This window comes from Thamnophis sirtalis, unplaced genomic scaffold (genome assembly GCF_051295495.1).
Source record: "Thamnophis sirtalis isolate CommonGarterSnake01/CBP01778 unplaced genomic scaffold, rThaSir2_p1.2 scaffold_17, whole genome shotgun sequence".
In the NCBI taxonomy this organism is placed as follows: domain Eukaryota; kingdom Metazoa; phylum Chordata; class Lepidosauria; order Squamata; family Natricidae; genus Thamnophis; species Thamnophis sirtalis.
In genome coordinates, this window is record NW_028261397.1 from 676,318 (window position 1) to 692,484 (window position 16,167).

At 52.5% G+C, this 16,167-nt stretch overlaps 1 protein-coding gene across 1 annotated transcript in view; it reads left to right on the forward strand.

The window, feature by feature from the left end:
• Window positions 1–16,167, forward strand: part of SUPT6H (SPT6 homolog, histone chaperone and transcription elongation factor) — a 62,437-nt gene that overhangs the window by 39,333 nt on the left and 6,937 nt on the right. Inside the window, 12 exon segments of the mRNA XM_087702875.1 lie at window positions 1,434–1,571; window positions 2,506–2,673; window positions 3,441–3,568; window positions 5,001–5,208; window positions 5,303–5,450; window positions 9,241–9,383; window positions 10,922–11,062; window positions 12,420–12,615; window positions 12,733–12,971; window positions 13,702–13,815; window positions 14,955–15,079; window positions 15,521–15,633. Coding sequence (XP_087559001.1) covers window positions 1,434–1,571; window positions 2,506–2,673; window positions 3,441–3,568; window positions 5,001–5,208; window positions 5,303–5,450; window positions 9,241–9,383; window positions 10,922–11,062; window positions 12,420–12,615; window positions 12,733–12,971; window positions 13,702–13,815; window positions 14,955–15,079; window positions 15,521–15,633 — 1,861 coding nt within the window.

Here is a 16,167-nt window from a genome sequence, read left to right on the forward strand (position 1 = left end):
GCAAAGCCCTTAAAACCTGGCTGTTCTGACAGGCCTGGGGCTAAAGAGCTGTTGCCCCCATCTCGAATTGGTATGACTGTTGTGTGTTTTTAAATTGTGTATTGTTATGTTTCGTCTTTTTTATTTTCTGTCTGTACCCCCCTTCCCTGATTTGAATTGTGAGCCGCCCTGAGTCCCCTTCGGGGAAAAGGGCAGCATATAAATATAATCAAATCAAATCAATAAGGGCTATTGCTAAGGGCTAATAGTCATCTGTGGCTCTGGAAAGGTCCTTTGTGGGATACACATAATGTTGCGGGTATTCCACTCAATTGTAGTCGTAAGTGGAGGACAACCTCTAAATGGGGGAAACGGAGGAATTCTAGAAACGTGCAAATGGTGGTTGAAAAGTAGGAACTGTGAGGCAGGCTGGAGGAGGAATGAACGGTTGCCAAAAGAAGTGAAAATATTTGCTTTTAGAGTACAGTCATCTCAATTGTGCTGCAGGGGGATCCAAGTGGGGGAGCCAGCAGGGACACACAAGTGGCGGGAATCCAAGAGGAACAGGGCACAATGAGGGGCCACGGGGTCACGGCCCAGCGGATCCCGAGAGAACCGGGTGGAGGCAGAAGGAGGGGCTGGGATGAAAGGCCTCTGGGGAGGGGGGCATCTCCAGAGAATAAATCAGGATTGCACTGCAAACTATCTGAGGAAACAGGGGAAGGGGAAGGGAAGGCCAGGGAGACATGGTTGAATGGAGTTAATGAAAAGCAGCCCTGCCACAAAACCTCTCCTCCAGAAGAGATCAGACAACCATTTGTGTGAAATGCTATAGGGTTTCCTACCGGAGCAGGGGGTTGGACTAGAGGATCTCCAAGGTCCCTTCCAACTCTGTTATTTTGTTCTATTATTCTATATTTCTATTATTCTATTCCGTTCTATTGTACTCTATTCCATTCCATTCTATTTCATTGTTCTACATTTCCATTATTCTACGTATTATATTCCATTCCATTATTCTATATTCCCATCAAGAGCCGAGGTGGCGCAGTGGTTAGAGTGCAGCACTGCAGGCCACTTCAGCTGACTGTTATCTGCAGTTCGGCTGTTCAAATCTCGCCGGCTCAAAGGTTGACTCAGCCTTCCATCCTTCCGAGATGGGTGAAATGAGGACCCGGATTGTTGTTGGGGGTGATATGCTGACTCTGTAAACTGCTTAGAGAGGGCTGAAAGCCCTATGAAGCGGTATATAAGTCTAACTGCTATTGCTATTCCATTGTTCTATATTTCTATTATTCTATATATTCTATTCCATTCCATTATTCTATATTCCCATCATTCTATTCTATTCCGAAACAACCTGGTGAAGGGGAGAATGTGTTGCAAGAGTAAGGAAGGATGAGGAGGGTGTGCCAATAAACCAGAACTCAACTACGGGTTGGCTCTCCTCACAGAACGAGTTCAGGGACTATCCGCCCGTCTTGCGCCAAGCCGTCTCCCTCGCTCGCCGCATCCAGGACCCGCTGTTCGAGTTTGCCCAGGTCTGCAGCCCTGACGAGGATATTCTCTGCCTCAAGCTTCACCCCATGCAGGTAAAGGCATCCGGGAGGCCTCGTCTGGAAGGGAACCGGCTGAAGCCTTCTATTTGTTTGTGCACCCAACATATCCAACGCCCCTTCCTCCTCCTGTTTCACCCACAAGAACCACCCTGTGAGGTGGGTTGGGTTGGGAGAGAATGACTGCCCCAATCGCCCAGCTGGCTTTCTTGCCTAAGACTGAACTAGAACTCACCGTCTCCTGGTCATTGGCCCAAAGCCGCCCAGCCAGCCTTCATGCCTAAGGCGGGGCTAGAACTCACCGTCTCCTGGTGATTGGCCCAAAGTTAACCAGCCGGGCTGGAAGGACTAGAACTCCCCGTCTCCTGATGATCTGTCCAAATCCACCCGGCTGGCCTTCATGGCTACGGAGAAACTAGAACTTCCCTGTCTCCTCATGAATGGCCCAAGATCACCCACACGGCTTTCATGGCTAAAGCGGGGCTAGAACTCCCCGTCTCCTGCTTCCTAGCCCGGTGCCTTAACCTCTAGGCCAAACCGGCTCTCAGTCCTTCCAAATGGGGAGGCCGTGGGGGTCCCAGGCCAGTCAGGAAAAAGGAATTGGGCACCGAGTTGGTGGGTAGGGAGAAACCGCTCGTCCCTTCTAGCACCAGCCTTGAACAGGTAACACCGAGAGGCCAAGCGGACTTTGGCTGCAGTCTCACTCTCTTTGGGGGGGGGGGCTCTCTGAAAGATGGGGAGGAGTGGGCTGCTCTGGGTGGGCTTAAGACCTGGAGTCCAGAAGCGTATTGGTGGGCGTGGGGTGTCCATCAGCCGACCACTCAGCTTGAAGCCTCCCCTTGGAGTCCTCTGGTTGATCTTACTCCCCTCGACCGGACCTCCCCCCCCCAATTCTTCTGAGTTGTGCTTCCCCCTCCCCCCCCCATGGCTGGAGGGCTGAGGCTGTCTTCCCTGTGCCCCCCCCCCCCAGGACCATGTGGTGAAGGAAGAGCTGCTGGGCTCCCTCTACTGCGAGTTCATCAACCGGGTAAACGAGGTGGGCGTGGACGTCAACCGAGCCATCGCCCACCCCCACAGCCAGGCCCTCCTGCAGTTCGTCTGCGGCCTGGGACCCCGCAAGGGAGCCCACCTGCTGAAGGTAGGTAGGGCTCTGCTCAGCGCGCGCGCGCAGGGGGGGACACCCTGAGTTGGGGAGGGCAGGGGAGATCCCCCTTTTACAGGAGGTCCTCGACTTACAGCCATCTCCAAGTTACAACGGCACCGAATGGCCGTTTTTCACGCTTACGGCTGTTGCAGGAGTCCCACAGTCCCCTGATCGAAATTCAGACGCTTTTGCAACTGGCTCATACTTACGACGGTTGCAGTGTCCTGGGGGATGGGGGAGGTCACGGGATGCCCTTTTTGTGACCTTCCGACGAGCAGATTCGATCAGGATGCCGGATTCGCTTAAAGTCCAGTTCCGGACTTTACAATTGCAGTGATTCACCGAACAATGGCGGCAAAGGTTGAGCCAACCGAGCCCAAAAATGTCCGTTGCTAACCGGAACAGTGAATGCGTTTTGCTCCGTTTTACAACCGTTCCTGCCACCGTTGCTCAGTGAATCACCAGGGCGTTAAGTCAGTCAATGCGTGGTGAACATTGCCCAGAGTTTTGATCCGGTGACTGTGAGGATGCCGCAGCACAAGAACTGGTTGTCAGTCACTGTTTTCAGGATTATTAAATGGTCAGTAAGTGAATGGCTGTAAGTCGAGGACTCCCTGCCTGTCTGTTGAAAAACAGTCAGGGGAAGAGGGGGACAAAGTGGGTGGGGGCTGCCTTCCTAGACCCTTCTCCTTAACCCCCCAAGCGGCCCCCTCGGTCCTCCCCGGCCTCTGACCACTTGCCCGCCCTGTCTCCTCTTTCAGATCCTGAAGCAGAACAACACCCGGCTGGAGAACCGGACCCAGCTGGTCACCATGTGCCACATGGGGCCCAAAGTCTTCATCAACTGCGCCGGCTTCATCAAGATCGACACGGCCTCCCTAGGAGACAGGTGGGCACCTGCAGGGGGTGGGGGTGTTGAGCCAGCAAGGCCTTCTGGCAGGTCCTCGGCTCAGCTGAGTCCCCGAGGAAGCCTCTGAGGCTCCAACCCCCCCAGTGCCAGGGGATGAGGGTCACAGCAGGCCCGGTTGGTCTGCTCAACTTTTTCAATGTGTATGCTGCTCTTTAGGCCGTAGGTGGAGTACAAGAAATAAGAACAACCCCAACCATTAAAATACAGGCAGTCCTTGATTTAGGAGGGAAATTGAGCCCAAATTTGTAGTCTGTTCTGTCTTGTAATTGTATTCACATTCTAATTCCTATTCTATTTCTATTCCATTCTATGCTTTCCCATTCTAATTCCTATTTTATTTCTATTCTAATTTCTATTCTATTTCTATTCTAATTTCTATTCTATTTCTACTCTATTCCATTCCATTCTTTTCTTTCCCATTCTAATTTCTATTCTAATTCCTATTCTAATTTCTACTCTATTCCTATTCTATTCTATTCTTTTCTTTCCCATTCTAATTTCTATTCTATTTCCATTCTATTCTTTCCCATTCTAATTCTTATTCTATTTCTATTCTAATTCCTATTCCCATTTCTATTCTATTCTTTCCCATTCTAATTCCTATTTTATTTCTATTCTAATTTCTATTCTATTTCTACTCTATTCCATTCTGTTCTTTCCCATTCTAATTCCTATTCTAATTCCTATTCTAATTTCTATTCTATTTCCATTCTATTCTTTCCCATTCTAATTCTTATTCTATTTCTATTCTAATTCCTATTCTATTTCTATTCCATTCCATTCTATTCTTTCCCATTCTAATTTCTATTCTATTTCTATTCTATTCTATTCTTTCCCATTCTAATTCCTATTCTATTTCTATTCTAATTCCTATTCCCATTTCTATTCTATTCTTTCCCATTCTAATTCCTATTCTATTTCTATTCTTTCCCATTCTAATTCCTATTCTATTTCTACTCTATTCCATTCCATTCTATTCTTTCCCATTCTAATTCCTATTCTATTTCTATTCTATTTCTGTTCTGTTCTCTTCTAGAATAGCCAATCTAGTAACTGCTCCTACAAAATTTAATTTTCTTCATAGTTTTATTCATCACTCGTACTGTGCATAGAATGGAATGGAATAGAATAGCAATACAGAACAGACTGCAAAATAGTCTTAACATAGACAATAGGCTTCTTTGAACGCACCGTAATCGGCATCCATTAAAATGAAATGCCGTTGCGTGCAGCCCCCAAAGGATCATCGCCTCCAACATCCACGGCATGAACATTTTTAAAACAATTGTGTTTTGATAGACCTTTCCCATGCTCTTCTGGTGGGATTTCATGCACGTAGTGCCGTGTTCTGCTAACGCCCCGCGAGATAAATCCACCTCCCCTGACTTTGCCTCTGATTCTGTGTTCTCAGCACGGACTCCTACATCGAGGTCCTGGACGGCTCCAGGGTCCACCCAGAAACCTACGAATGGGCCCGGAAGATGGCGGTCGACGCTCTGGAGTATGACGAGTCGGCCGAAGACGCAAACCCAGCCGGGGCCCTGGAGGAGATCCTGGAAAACCCGGAACGTCTGAAGGATCTGGATCTTGACGCCTTCGCAGAGGAGCTGGAGAGACAGGTCAGCGGGCGCTCCCCACCCCCCCCCCAGGGGAAGGGTCTTCCTACCTGGGTTTCCCTCCAATTGCTCACACCCCCCCCCCACGTCTTTCCAGGGCTACGGCGACAAGCACATCACCCTGTACGACATCCGAGCGGAGCTGAGCTGCCGCTACAAGGACCTGAGGAGCCCCTATCGCTCCCCCAATTCTGAGGAGGTCTTCAACATGTTGACCAAGGAGACCCCCGAAACCTTCTACATCGGTAGGTGCAGCCCAAAAAGGCACAGCTGATCTCTGGGATTTTCTTTTTAAGCATTTTTTTTTTTACTACAGGTTCTCTGGAAAGGTAGGAGTGGGGGTGGGGTCCGGTTTTTGCTCCCAGCAGGCTTCCCTGAAGCCTACTAGGCCAAAAACGGCGGGGTGGGGGGTATTGAGAAAGGGAGAGAGAAAGGGGAAAAGAAAGAAAGGGAGGGAGGGAGGGACCAAGGGAAAAAGGAGAGGAAGGAAGGACTACAAACCTGGCATTAGGCGCAGCTTCAGAGGATAATCCAGGGCTGGAAGAGACCTGGAGGTCATCTAGTCCAGTGTTTCTCAACCTTGGCAACTTGAAGATGTCCGGACTTCAACTCCCAGAATGCTGGCTGGGGAATTCTGGGAGTTGAAGTCCGGACATCTTCAAGTTGCCAAGGTTGAGAAACACTGTCCTAACCACTGCTGGGGAATTCTGGGAGTTGAAGTCCGGACATCTTCAAGTTGCCAAGGTTGAGAAACACTGATCTAGTCCAACCTGCTCCAGCAGGACATGGTTAAAGTCAGTTTCTGTCTTTTGATCCCCCCCCCAGTCACATGACTACATAGTCACATGCTCCCACCAAGCCACGCCCACCAAGCCACGCCCACAGAACCGGTAGTTTAAAAAAAATAGATTTCACCACCGCCCTAAACCCCCACACAAGCATCCAGACCACAGACCAAGCAACTCACTGACGGTGGCCCTTCCGTTCATGGTTGAGTGCAATTGCAGCTCTGGGATGGAAAGCTATTCGGGAGACGTGCGGCCCGACCGAGTTTCAATTGTTCTGCATCCTCTGCCAGAAGGCAACAGTCCAAAAAGATTGTGAGCAGGACACAATGGGGAAAGTTGTGCAACTTCCTCCAAACAGCGAGATGCGAAGATGTCATCCGGGACGGGTCGCGGATGATATTCTGGGCAAGTTCTAATGATTCTCCGTAGAACCTTTTTTTGCCCTCTGCGGAGCTGTGCTCCCGTAGCATTGCAAGGACGCCGTATAGGTCAGGACACTCTCAGTGGTGCTGAGATAATAGGACAGAAGTAGATGCTGAGATGGGTTTATCCTCCTTTCTGAGGAAGCACAGCCGCTTCTGGGCCTTCTTCGCACGCATGTTAGCATTGCTACCCGGGGAGCTACTTCACAGGATTCTGGGGGAATCTCAGTCTTTCTCAACATTCGCTACTTGAAGATGGGTTCATTTTCAGAGCCGAGGTGGCGCAGTGGTTAAATGCAGCACTGCAGGCTACTGCTAGATCAGCAGTTCAGCGGTTCAAATCTCACCGGCTCAGGGTTGACTCAGCCTTCCATCCTTCCGAGGTGGTAAAATGAGGACCCGGATTGTTGGGGGCAATATGCTGACTCTCTGTAAACTGCTTAGAGAGGCCTGAAAGGCCTATGAAGCGGTATATAAGTCTACTGCTATTGCTATTTTTTTTCATTCATTTATTATATTTATATGTTGCCCTTTTCCCCCGAAGGGGACTCAGGGCGGCTGACAAATCAAATCTGGGAAGGGGGGGGGGGGTACGGACAAAAATAAAAAACATGACAATACACAATTTAAAACACACAACAGTCATACCATTCGAGGAGGGGGGGCAACAGCTCTTTAGCCCCAGGCCTGTCGGAACAGCCAGGTTTTAAGGGCTTTGCGGAAGGCCTGGAGGGTGGTGAGGGTTCGAATCTCCACGGGGAGTTCATTCCAAAGGGTCGGAGCAGCCAACCCTTTGGAACGAACGGGTTGGGCTTCAACTCCCAGAATCCCCCAGCCAGCACAGTCCACCCATCTTCAAGCGTCCAGCCTTGAGAAAAGCTGCCTTAGACTTTCAGATGACTTCAGGGTGCTGAGCAGATACGACCAAGAATGTGGGTGCAGGTAGTCCTTGACTTATAACCATTCATTTAATGTCCCAATGGTGCTTTCGCCCACCCTCATCCCCAAAGAAGCAACTGGAATTTTCTTATTTTTTTTCTTTTGAAGACGTTTCGCTTCTCATCCAAGAAGCTGCTTCGACTCTGACTGGATGGGGGGGGGGGGGGAAGGATTTATTATAAACGATCCCCTTTGTCTGCAAGGAGCATGATTCCTTCCCTTCCCCGCCATCCAGTCAGAGCTGAAGAAGCTTCTTGGAGGGGAAGCAAACTTCTTCAAAGAAAAACCGGAAAGCCCAGTTGCCTCTTGGGGAAAAAAAGCACCTTTGGGACACCCGGAACCAGGATGATGGAGATCCTCCATAGACATCTGTTTAATGGCCATTTTAAAATTAACGACAGCCCTGAAAATAGTCACTTACGACCGTTTCATCATCCCCACGGTCACATGATCAAATTTTGGACGGTTCGTATTTACGACGGTCGCAATAGCAATAGCAGTTAGACTTATCTACCGCTTCATGGGGCTTTCAGCCCTCTCTAAGCGGTTTACAGAGTCAGCATATCGCCCCCAACAATCCGATAGATAGATGATAGATAGATAGATAGATAGATAGATAGATAGATAGATAGATAGATAGATAGATAGATAGATAGATAGATAGATAGATAGATAGATAGATAGATAGATAGATGATAGATAGCAATAGCAGTTAGACTTCTATACCACTTCATGGGGCTTTCAGCCCTCTCTAAGCGGTTTACAGAGAGTCCGCATGTCGCCCCCAACAACAATCCGGGTCCTCATTTCACCCACCTCGGAAGGATGGGAGGCTGAGTCAACCCGGGGAGTAAGGTGTTCCCCTTTTGTGACCTTCTGACAAGTGAAGTCAATGGGGGATCCAGATTCACTTAACAACAGTGGCAAGAAAAGTCGTTAAATTGAGGCGAAACTCACTGAGCAACTGTCTTGCTTAGGAATGGAAATTTGGGGCTCAGTGGCCGTAAGTCCAGGGTTAGCTGTATGAAGATTTCAGCATTTTTATTTATTTACTTATTCATTTAGGAAATTTATATTCATGCACAGCGACTCAAGGTGGCTTACAGGAATATAAAAGCTTCATATATAAAACAATGAAACTAATAGAATAATCATAAAATAATTTAATAAAATAAAATAATAAAATAAGGCAACAGTTGACAACACCTCAGAAGAGCCGTTTGATGGGCTCCCTCCCGCTCTGGGTTCCCCAGGCCGGATGGCAGAGCCAAGCCCTTGGCGCAGTGTTTCTCAACCTTGGCCACTTGAAGATGTCTGGACTTCAACTCCCAGAATTCCCCAGCCAGCATTCGCTGGCTGGGGAATTCTGGGAGTTGAAGTCCAGACATCTTCAAATGGCCAAGGTTGAGAAACACTGTTTTGGCGCCTTCCGGAAGAGTCTCAGAGTGGGGGACATTCTAATCTCGGGGGGGGGGGGTGTGATGTTCCAGAGGAAGGGAGCCTCCACGGAGAAGGCCCTCCTTCTGGGTCCCACCAGGTGTATCTCCCTCGGGGACAGGACCCACAGCATTCCCTGCCTCCCCACTCTGGTGGGTCAGGTAGATGTGACCTTTGTCGGTTCCTCGCGTCTCCCGAGAGTCACGATGTGGATGGTTGTCTCCAAACGTACCTGGTGGGAGCCCCCTGGTGCCACCCTCCCCCTTAGCATCTCCTCCAAAGAGAGGGTCCCGGTTTGTCTGGCTTCTCTGCCTCCCCCCAGGTGGCCCCCATCCCAGCCCCGGCAGAAGCCAGGGCCTCCCCAGCACCCCATGGCTCTGGGGCAGCTTTTGCGAAGCTCTGGCTTGCCTGAGGCTCCCCTAAAGGTGCGTCTCCTCCCCCCTCCGCAGGTAAACTCATCATCTGCAACGTGACGGGAATCGCCCATCGGCGGCCGCAAGGAGAGAGCTACGACCAGGCCATCAGGAACGACGAGACGGGGCTCTGGCAGTGCCCCTTCTGCCAGCAGGACAACTTCCCCGAGCTGAGCGAGGTAACCCCGGAGGGCTCTGACCTCCTCCGGCCGGCCGTCCTTCCTTCCCTCAAGGTTTTGAAGGCTTCTGAAGCCACCCTGAACGCCATCACCCCTGTTCGGAATAACAGAGTTTGAAAGGGCCTTGGAGGTCTTCTAGGCCAACCCCCCCCCCCCTGCTCAAGCGGGAGACCCTCTACCACTTCAGACTGGTGGCTGTCCAGTCCAGTCTCTTCTTTAAAAAAACCCCAGTGAGAGCCGAGGTGGCGCAGTGGTTAAATGCAGCACTGCAGGCTACTGCTAGATCAGCAGTTCAGCGGTTCAAATCCCACTGGCTCAGGGTTGACTCAGCCTTCCATCCTTCCGAGGTGGGTAAAATGAGGACCCAGATTGTTGTTGGGGGCAATATGCTGACTCTGTAAACCGCTTAGAGAGGGCTGAAAGGCCTATGAAGCGGTATATAGGTCTACTGCTAAGTCTACTGCTATTGGTGGCTGTCCAGTCCAGTCTCTTCTTAAAAAACCCCAGTGAGAGCCGAGGTGGCGCAGTGGTTAAATGCAGCACTGCAGGCCACTTCAGCTGACTGCAGTTCTGCAGTTCGGCGGTTCAAATCCCACCGGCTCAAGGTTGACTCAGCCTTCCATCCTTCCGAGGTGGGTAAAATGAGGACCCAGATTGTTGTTGGGGGCAATATGCTGACTCTCTGTAAACCGCTTAGAGAGGCCTGAAAGGCCTATGAAGCGGTATATAGGTCTACTGCTAAGTCTACTGCTATTGGTGGCTGTCCAGTCCAGTCTCTTCTTAAAAAAACCCCAGTGAGAGCCGAGGTGGCGCAGTGGTTAAATGCAGCACTGCAGGCCACTTCAGCTGACTGCAGTTCTGCAGTTCGGCGGTTTCAAATCTCACCGGCTCAAGGTTGACTCAGCCTTCCATCCTTCCGAGGTGGGTAAAATGAGGACCCGGATTGTTGTTGGGGGCGATATGCTGACTCTGTAAACCGCTTAGAGAGGGCTGGAAGCCCTATGAAGCAGTATATAAGTCTTAACTGCTATGGCTATTGCTATTCAGCACCCACAACTTCTGGTGGCCAGCTGTTCCACTGACTAAATGTCCTCACTGTTAGGAAGTTTCTCCTTAGTTCCAGGTGGCTTCTCTCCTTAATTAGTTTCCACCCTTTGCGTTCTGCCTTGCCTTCTGATGTTTGGGGAATAGGTGGACCCCCTCTTCTTTGGGGCAGCCCCCCCACCCAAATGCTGGAAGGCTGCTATTATGCTACCCCTAGTCTTTCTTTTCATTAAACCAGCCATAGCAATAGCACTTGCCTACTGCTTTCCAGTGCTCTCTTAATTCCTTGGCTCTTCGTATGATTCAGCCTCCAGCCCCCTAATTTCCCTCGTGGCTCTTCTCTGCGCTCTTTCCAGAGGCCCAGCCTCTTTCCCCTGTGGGGATGGGGAGGGCTTCCTGGGGTCCCCCTTGCCACCCTCCAGAAGGTGCTGCATTCTCTGGGAGGACTCCTGTGGTTGGCTCATGCGACCCCCCCCTCCTCCTCCTCTGTCCAGGTCTGGAACCATTTTGACAGCGGCTCCTGCCCTGGCCAGGCCATCGGGGTGAAAACCCGCCTGGACAACGGCGTCACCGGTTTTATCCCCACCAAATTCCTCAGCGACAAGGTGGTCAAACGGCCGGAAGAAAGAGTCAAGGTAGGTTATGGGGAGTTCAGCCCAGGCGGCTTGGGTCAACGGCCGGTGAAGATGTCCGAGGACTCTGCCCGGCCCCTGACGTGCACCGGGCTGGCACCGGGTCTTCCCACTGAGCAAGGAGCTGGTATTGTTTTACCGCCACACCTGTCCCCTCTTCCCAGCATGCCGCCACTCTGCCCTTTGGCCAGGCGGTGGGAAGCTGGCCAAAGTAATTAGTGGGCAGTGACCGCCCGTTTGTTTAAAGGGCTCGTTTCCCGGCTGGGAGCAGAACTCCAGCGTGGAAGACGGGAAATCAAAATACCCACCTCTTTAGTGGGGCGCATTCCCCCTCAGAGAGCTGGATATTTGTGCAGCCTCTTGGCTGGGGATTGGAGCCTTGGAGGGGGGGGGGGGCTGGGCAGTTGGCAGCCTCAGACTCTGCAAGGCCAGAGACCCCTTTGAGAGGCCTCACAGCTGGTGCCCAGGCTGGGTTGGGCAACACCTCGGCTTCCCCCGTGGCTTCAGCAGGAGCCGAGGGCCCAAAGTCCCTGCTCCCTGTTGGGCTGCTGGAAGGCAAAGCCAGCCTGGTTTTGGATCCATCTGCTTCTGAAGCAGAAGGAGCCCCTCTGACTTTACAGAATAGCAGAAGCGGGGAGGGACCTTGGAGGTCTTCTAGTCCGACCCCCCTCTCAAGCAGTCGATCCTGCACCATTGCTATCCTCTCTCTTCTTCAAACCCTCCAGTGATGGCTCCCCCACAGCTTCTGGAGGCAGGCAGTTCCGCTGGCTAAATCTCAGCCTGTTTCTCTCCTTCCACCTCTGCTAAACATCTGGAGGCTCCCCACTGGGCTTGACAGAGGCCTATTCTCCATCCTCTGCTCCAAAACACCGGATGTTGTCCTGCATGCAGAAGCTTTGATGTGTCCCTTAAGTGGAATGGGGGAGGGGGCTCCGGGGGCTCCGTCTCTCCTGGCCCCTCAGCCACTAGGCCCACCCACTCAACAGGGAGAGGGACCCCTGAGGCCCAGCCCTTGCAGGGTGTCCGCATGGGGACTTGGTTGAAACCCTCCAGCAGGACAAGGAGGGCTCTGCTCCCCACATCGAGACCCCACGACGTCATAGATGAGAGACCAGGGCCTCTTCTGGCCCTGAAGGGCCCCACGGAGCCGCTTCTCCCTGAACGAGGCCATGGTTCCCTCCAAGGGGAGGGTTGGTGACTGCAGAAGACGCTCTGGGCCACCATCAGGGTCTTTCGATGGTGAAATCGATCCCGCATGCCCCCCTCCTCCTCCTCCTCCGCCCAAGATTCAGCAGCGCTGGGCTCCCCTCCGCCACATGCCCAGCCAGACCTCTTTGCCCATCTCCTGATTCCTCGGCAGGTGGGGATGACCGTCCACTGCAGGATCATGAAGATCGACATTGAGAAGTTCAGTGCCGACCTGACCTGCAGGACCTCCGACCTCATGGACAGGAGCAACGAGTGGAAGCTGCCCAAGGACGCCCACTATGACTTTGCGGACGAGGCCGCCGACCACAAGCAGGAGGAGGAGCTGAAGAGGAAGCAGCAGCGGACAAGTGAGCCCCCCGGGGTGGGGCCTGGGGGGAAGGAGGGCAGGGCGGGAGGGAGGGCAGGCAGACCACCCACCGGAGAGCAGATGCCAACGGCAGCCCGGCCTCCTCTTCTCCCCACAGCGTACATCAAGCGGGTGATCGCGCACCCCTCCTTCCACAACATCAACTTCAAGCAGGCCGAGAAGATGATGGAGACCATGGACCAAGGGGACGTCATCATCCGGCCCAGCAGCAAAGGGGAGAATCACCTGACCGTCACCTGGAAGGTGTGCGACAACATCTACCAGCATGTGGACGTGCGGGAGGAGGGCAAGGAGAACGCCTTCAGCCTGGGCTCCACCCTCTGGATCAACACCGAGGTGAGTGGGCTGAGCACACCTGGGGGGGGAGGAGAAGGGAGGGGCCAGGTCCCCATAGATCCCTATCGGGGCGCTGCCATTCTGAGGTTTTGACAAGAGGGGGACCCAGTGACAGTTTGTGGCCTATTCCTGGGCCACAAGAGCCGAGGTGGCGCAGTGGTTAGGGTGCAGTACTGCAGGCCACTTCAGCTGACTGTTATCTGCAGTTCAGCGGTTCTAATCTCACCAGCTCAAGGGTGACTCAGCCTTCCGTCCTTCCGAGGTGGGTAAAATGAGGACCCGGATTGTTGTTGGGGGAAATATGCTGACTCTGTAAACCGCTTAGAGAGGGCTGAAAGCCCTATGAAGCGGTATATAAGTCTAACTGCTATTCCTTTGATGCACCTACCTGGGAATTGAGGGAGGGGGGAAATGAGCCTGGGACCCTCTGTTTTGTCTGGGGTCAGCTGAGAAGGACTTCCTCAGCTTGAAGTTCCCACAGCGACTTCATACCTGGGGATTGTCTCGCTTCCAACTGGATGCAGGGAAGGGAACTTTTGACCTCACGTTTTTGATCGGGAACTTTAGATCCTGCCTTATTCTCCTTGCTATCGCTGCCTCCCAAGGAAAGTCCCTTTTGAATGGCTGCCTGTTTCGAGAGTGCTGCTTCCTAGAGGGGACAGCAGAGGCAAGACCTTGCCAGGGTCCTCCCCTCTGAGACCCCCCTCCCCTTCTCCCTTTCCTTCCCCAGGAGTTTGAGGACCTAGATGAGATCGTGGCTCGCTACGTCCAGCCCATGGCCTCCTTCGCCCGCGATTTGCTGGGCCATAAATACTACCAAGATTGCAACGGAGGAGACCGGAAGGTGAGCGGGGGGGGGGGGAGGGCTGGGCAGAGTCCCTTCTTTTAACAAGGGGTCCCCTTTGACACGTAACGTTATTTCATTCCAAAAGAAGTTGAAAGGCGAAACTCTAAAAAAAAAATACCTAAAAGAAGAATGAAGAAGAAACAAAAGAGACGGCATGTTAAGCAAAAAAGTGCATTGAAGAAAAGCCCCGGGGCATAAACCCCCCCTTGTCCCCTCTGGTGAAGGCCTGGGAATATATTACCACCATCCCAGCCTCCCTTTGGCCAAAGGGCACCAGCTGAGCTGCGGCTCTCTTCGTCCAGTGAGGTGAAAAGGCCTCAGCTGATGACCTTTGAAGAGGCTTTGTGGGTCGGAAGGCCTGCTGTCCGTTTCATTCTGGGTTTGGGCTGCAGTAGCTGACCTCCACTCTCCCCTTCTGGTGCTTCTCGGGGGAGCAGAGCTGGGTCCTCCCACTGCCCAGGCCCCAAACACCAGCCTGGTCTTCACTGCTGGGTTCAGTTCTGGGGGCAGCAGCTGCTTAACCCTCTTCCAATCCAAGAGATTGGAATTTGTGGGCTTTGCTGATGATGGTCGTGTCAGGGTCCCAAATAGCCTCCAGAATTAAATCAGAGTCCCAGGCAAAGGATTCCTCAAAGTCCCAATTGATGAAGAGAGTCATGTTGGCACAGCTGGGAAAACCCAAATCTGAAAGCTTCCCAGTTTTCCCCACCCAGTTGAAAGTTCAAGATCTTGCTCCCACACCCACAAGTCCATCCCATGGTCCCCATCTCCCACTGCCATGCTGGCAGCTTCCACCCATCCAGTTCCGGTCAGGTGCAGAGGTGCAGAGACAAAGGATAATGACCTTGGCTTTCTAGAAAGAATGTTGTTATGGCTACATAGCATCTAACTGTATTTTCCCACCATAGAAAAAAGGTATAGTAGAATAATAGAAAGTGTGACAGGCCTGAGACCCAAAAGAAAAAGATGGCTGCAGGCCTGACAGGTCGCCTTGGGCGCAGGAAGGGAATTCTGTGGGTCCTGAGGGTGACACCCCGTCTTTCGAACGGACACCCTGAGGCCTCCCAGGGAGGTGGGAAGCCTCCGCTCAGGGCCAACGCCAATCCCTGCCTCCTCTCTCTCCTCCGTCTCCTCAGAAACTGGAGGAGCTGCTGGTTAAAACCAAGAAGGAGAAGCCCACCTTCATCCCCTACTTCGTCTGCTCCTGCAAGGACCTTCCGGGCAAGTTCCTGCTGGGCTACCAGCCACGGGGCAAGCCGAGGTGGGTCTTCCCTCCCCCCCTCCCTCCCTCCCTCCCTCGGGCCAGGCGGTCAGGCTCTTCGGCGGCTCCTGGGCTCAGCCAGGGGGCTTTTGCAGGGTTGACCCCAGGGCCTCCTACACACAGAGCGGAGGTCCTGCTGCTTAGGGAAGGAAGCCCCTTCCCCAGGTCCCCCTTCCCCCCCCCCCAAAAAAAATGCTGGAGGGTCAGTCACAGGCAGAGATGCTCTCTCGGGAGCCACAGCTGGTCTGCATGCACTCTTGGGGTTATCTCACGCTTCCCCCCCCCCACCCCCAGCCTCTACCTTTCTGGCGTCTTCTGGCCAACAGACAAGCCTGAATCAGAAGGGGTGGGTGGGTGTCCCGCTCTCCCCTCCCCCCCCTCCCCAGGACTGACCCAACCATCCGCGTTGGCCAGAGTTGCCACATAATTCTCTCGCCGCAGAATCGAGTATGTGACGGTGACGCCAGAGGGATTCCGGTACCGCAACCACATCTTCCCCACGGTCAACGGCCTTTTCCGGTGGTTCAAGGATCACTACCAGGACCCTGTGCCAGGTAAGGCCCAGGTGCCCCCTCCCCACATTCCCCAGGCATCCTCCCTGCGGGGGCTGCTTCCTCTGTTGAGCAGCTGAATCTGAGCCCCTTCCCTGCTTCCGCCTGGAATGATGGAGTTTATTTGATTGGTTGGTTGATTGATTGATTGATTGATTTCTACAGCCACCCATCTCAGTAAACGATGCTGAGCAGAGGAAACCCAGGGAACAGTTTCTTCTCTGCCGAGTATGATGGGGGGGGGGGGGTTCTTTTCATTTTGATTTGATTTGACTTGATTTGATTATCCCCCCCATCTCAACAAGCAATTCTAGGCAGTTCACAATTCAAAAACATCATTAAAATATTAAAATATCATTAAAATCTTAAAAGCATTTTAAAGCAGTAAAAGCAATAAAAGCATTTAAAAATATCACGAAAACATCTCCTTTGGGCGCCCAGAGAGCAAGGCCTCTCTGTTCCTAGGAGGGGCCAAGAGTGGGGCCCTTGTTGCATGTTGCCCCCCCCGAGGGTCTGGAGCCCAGCCCGGTCTTTAAA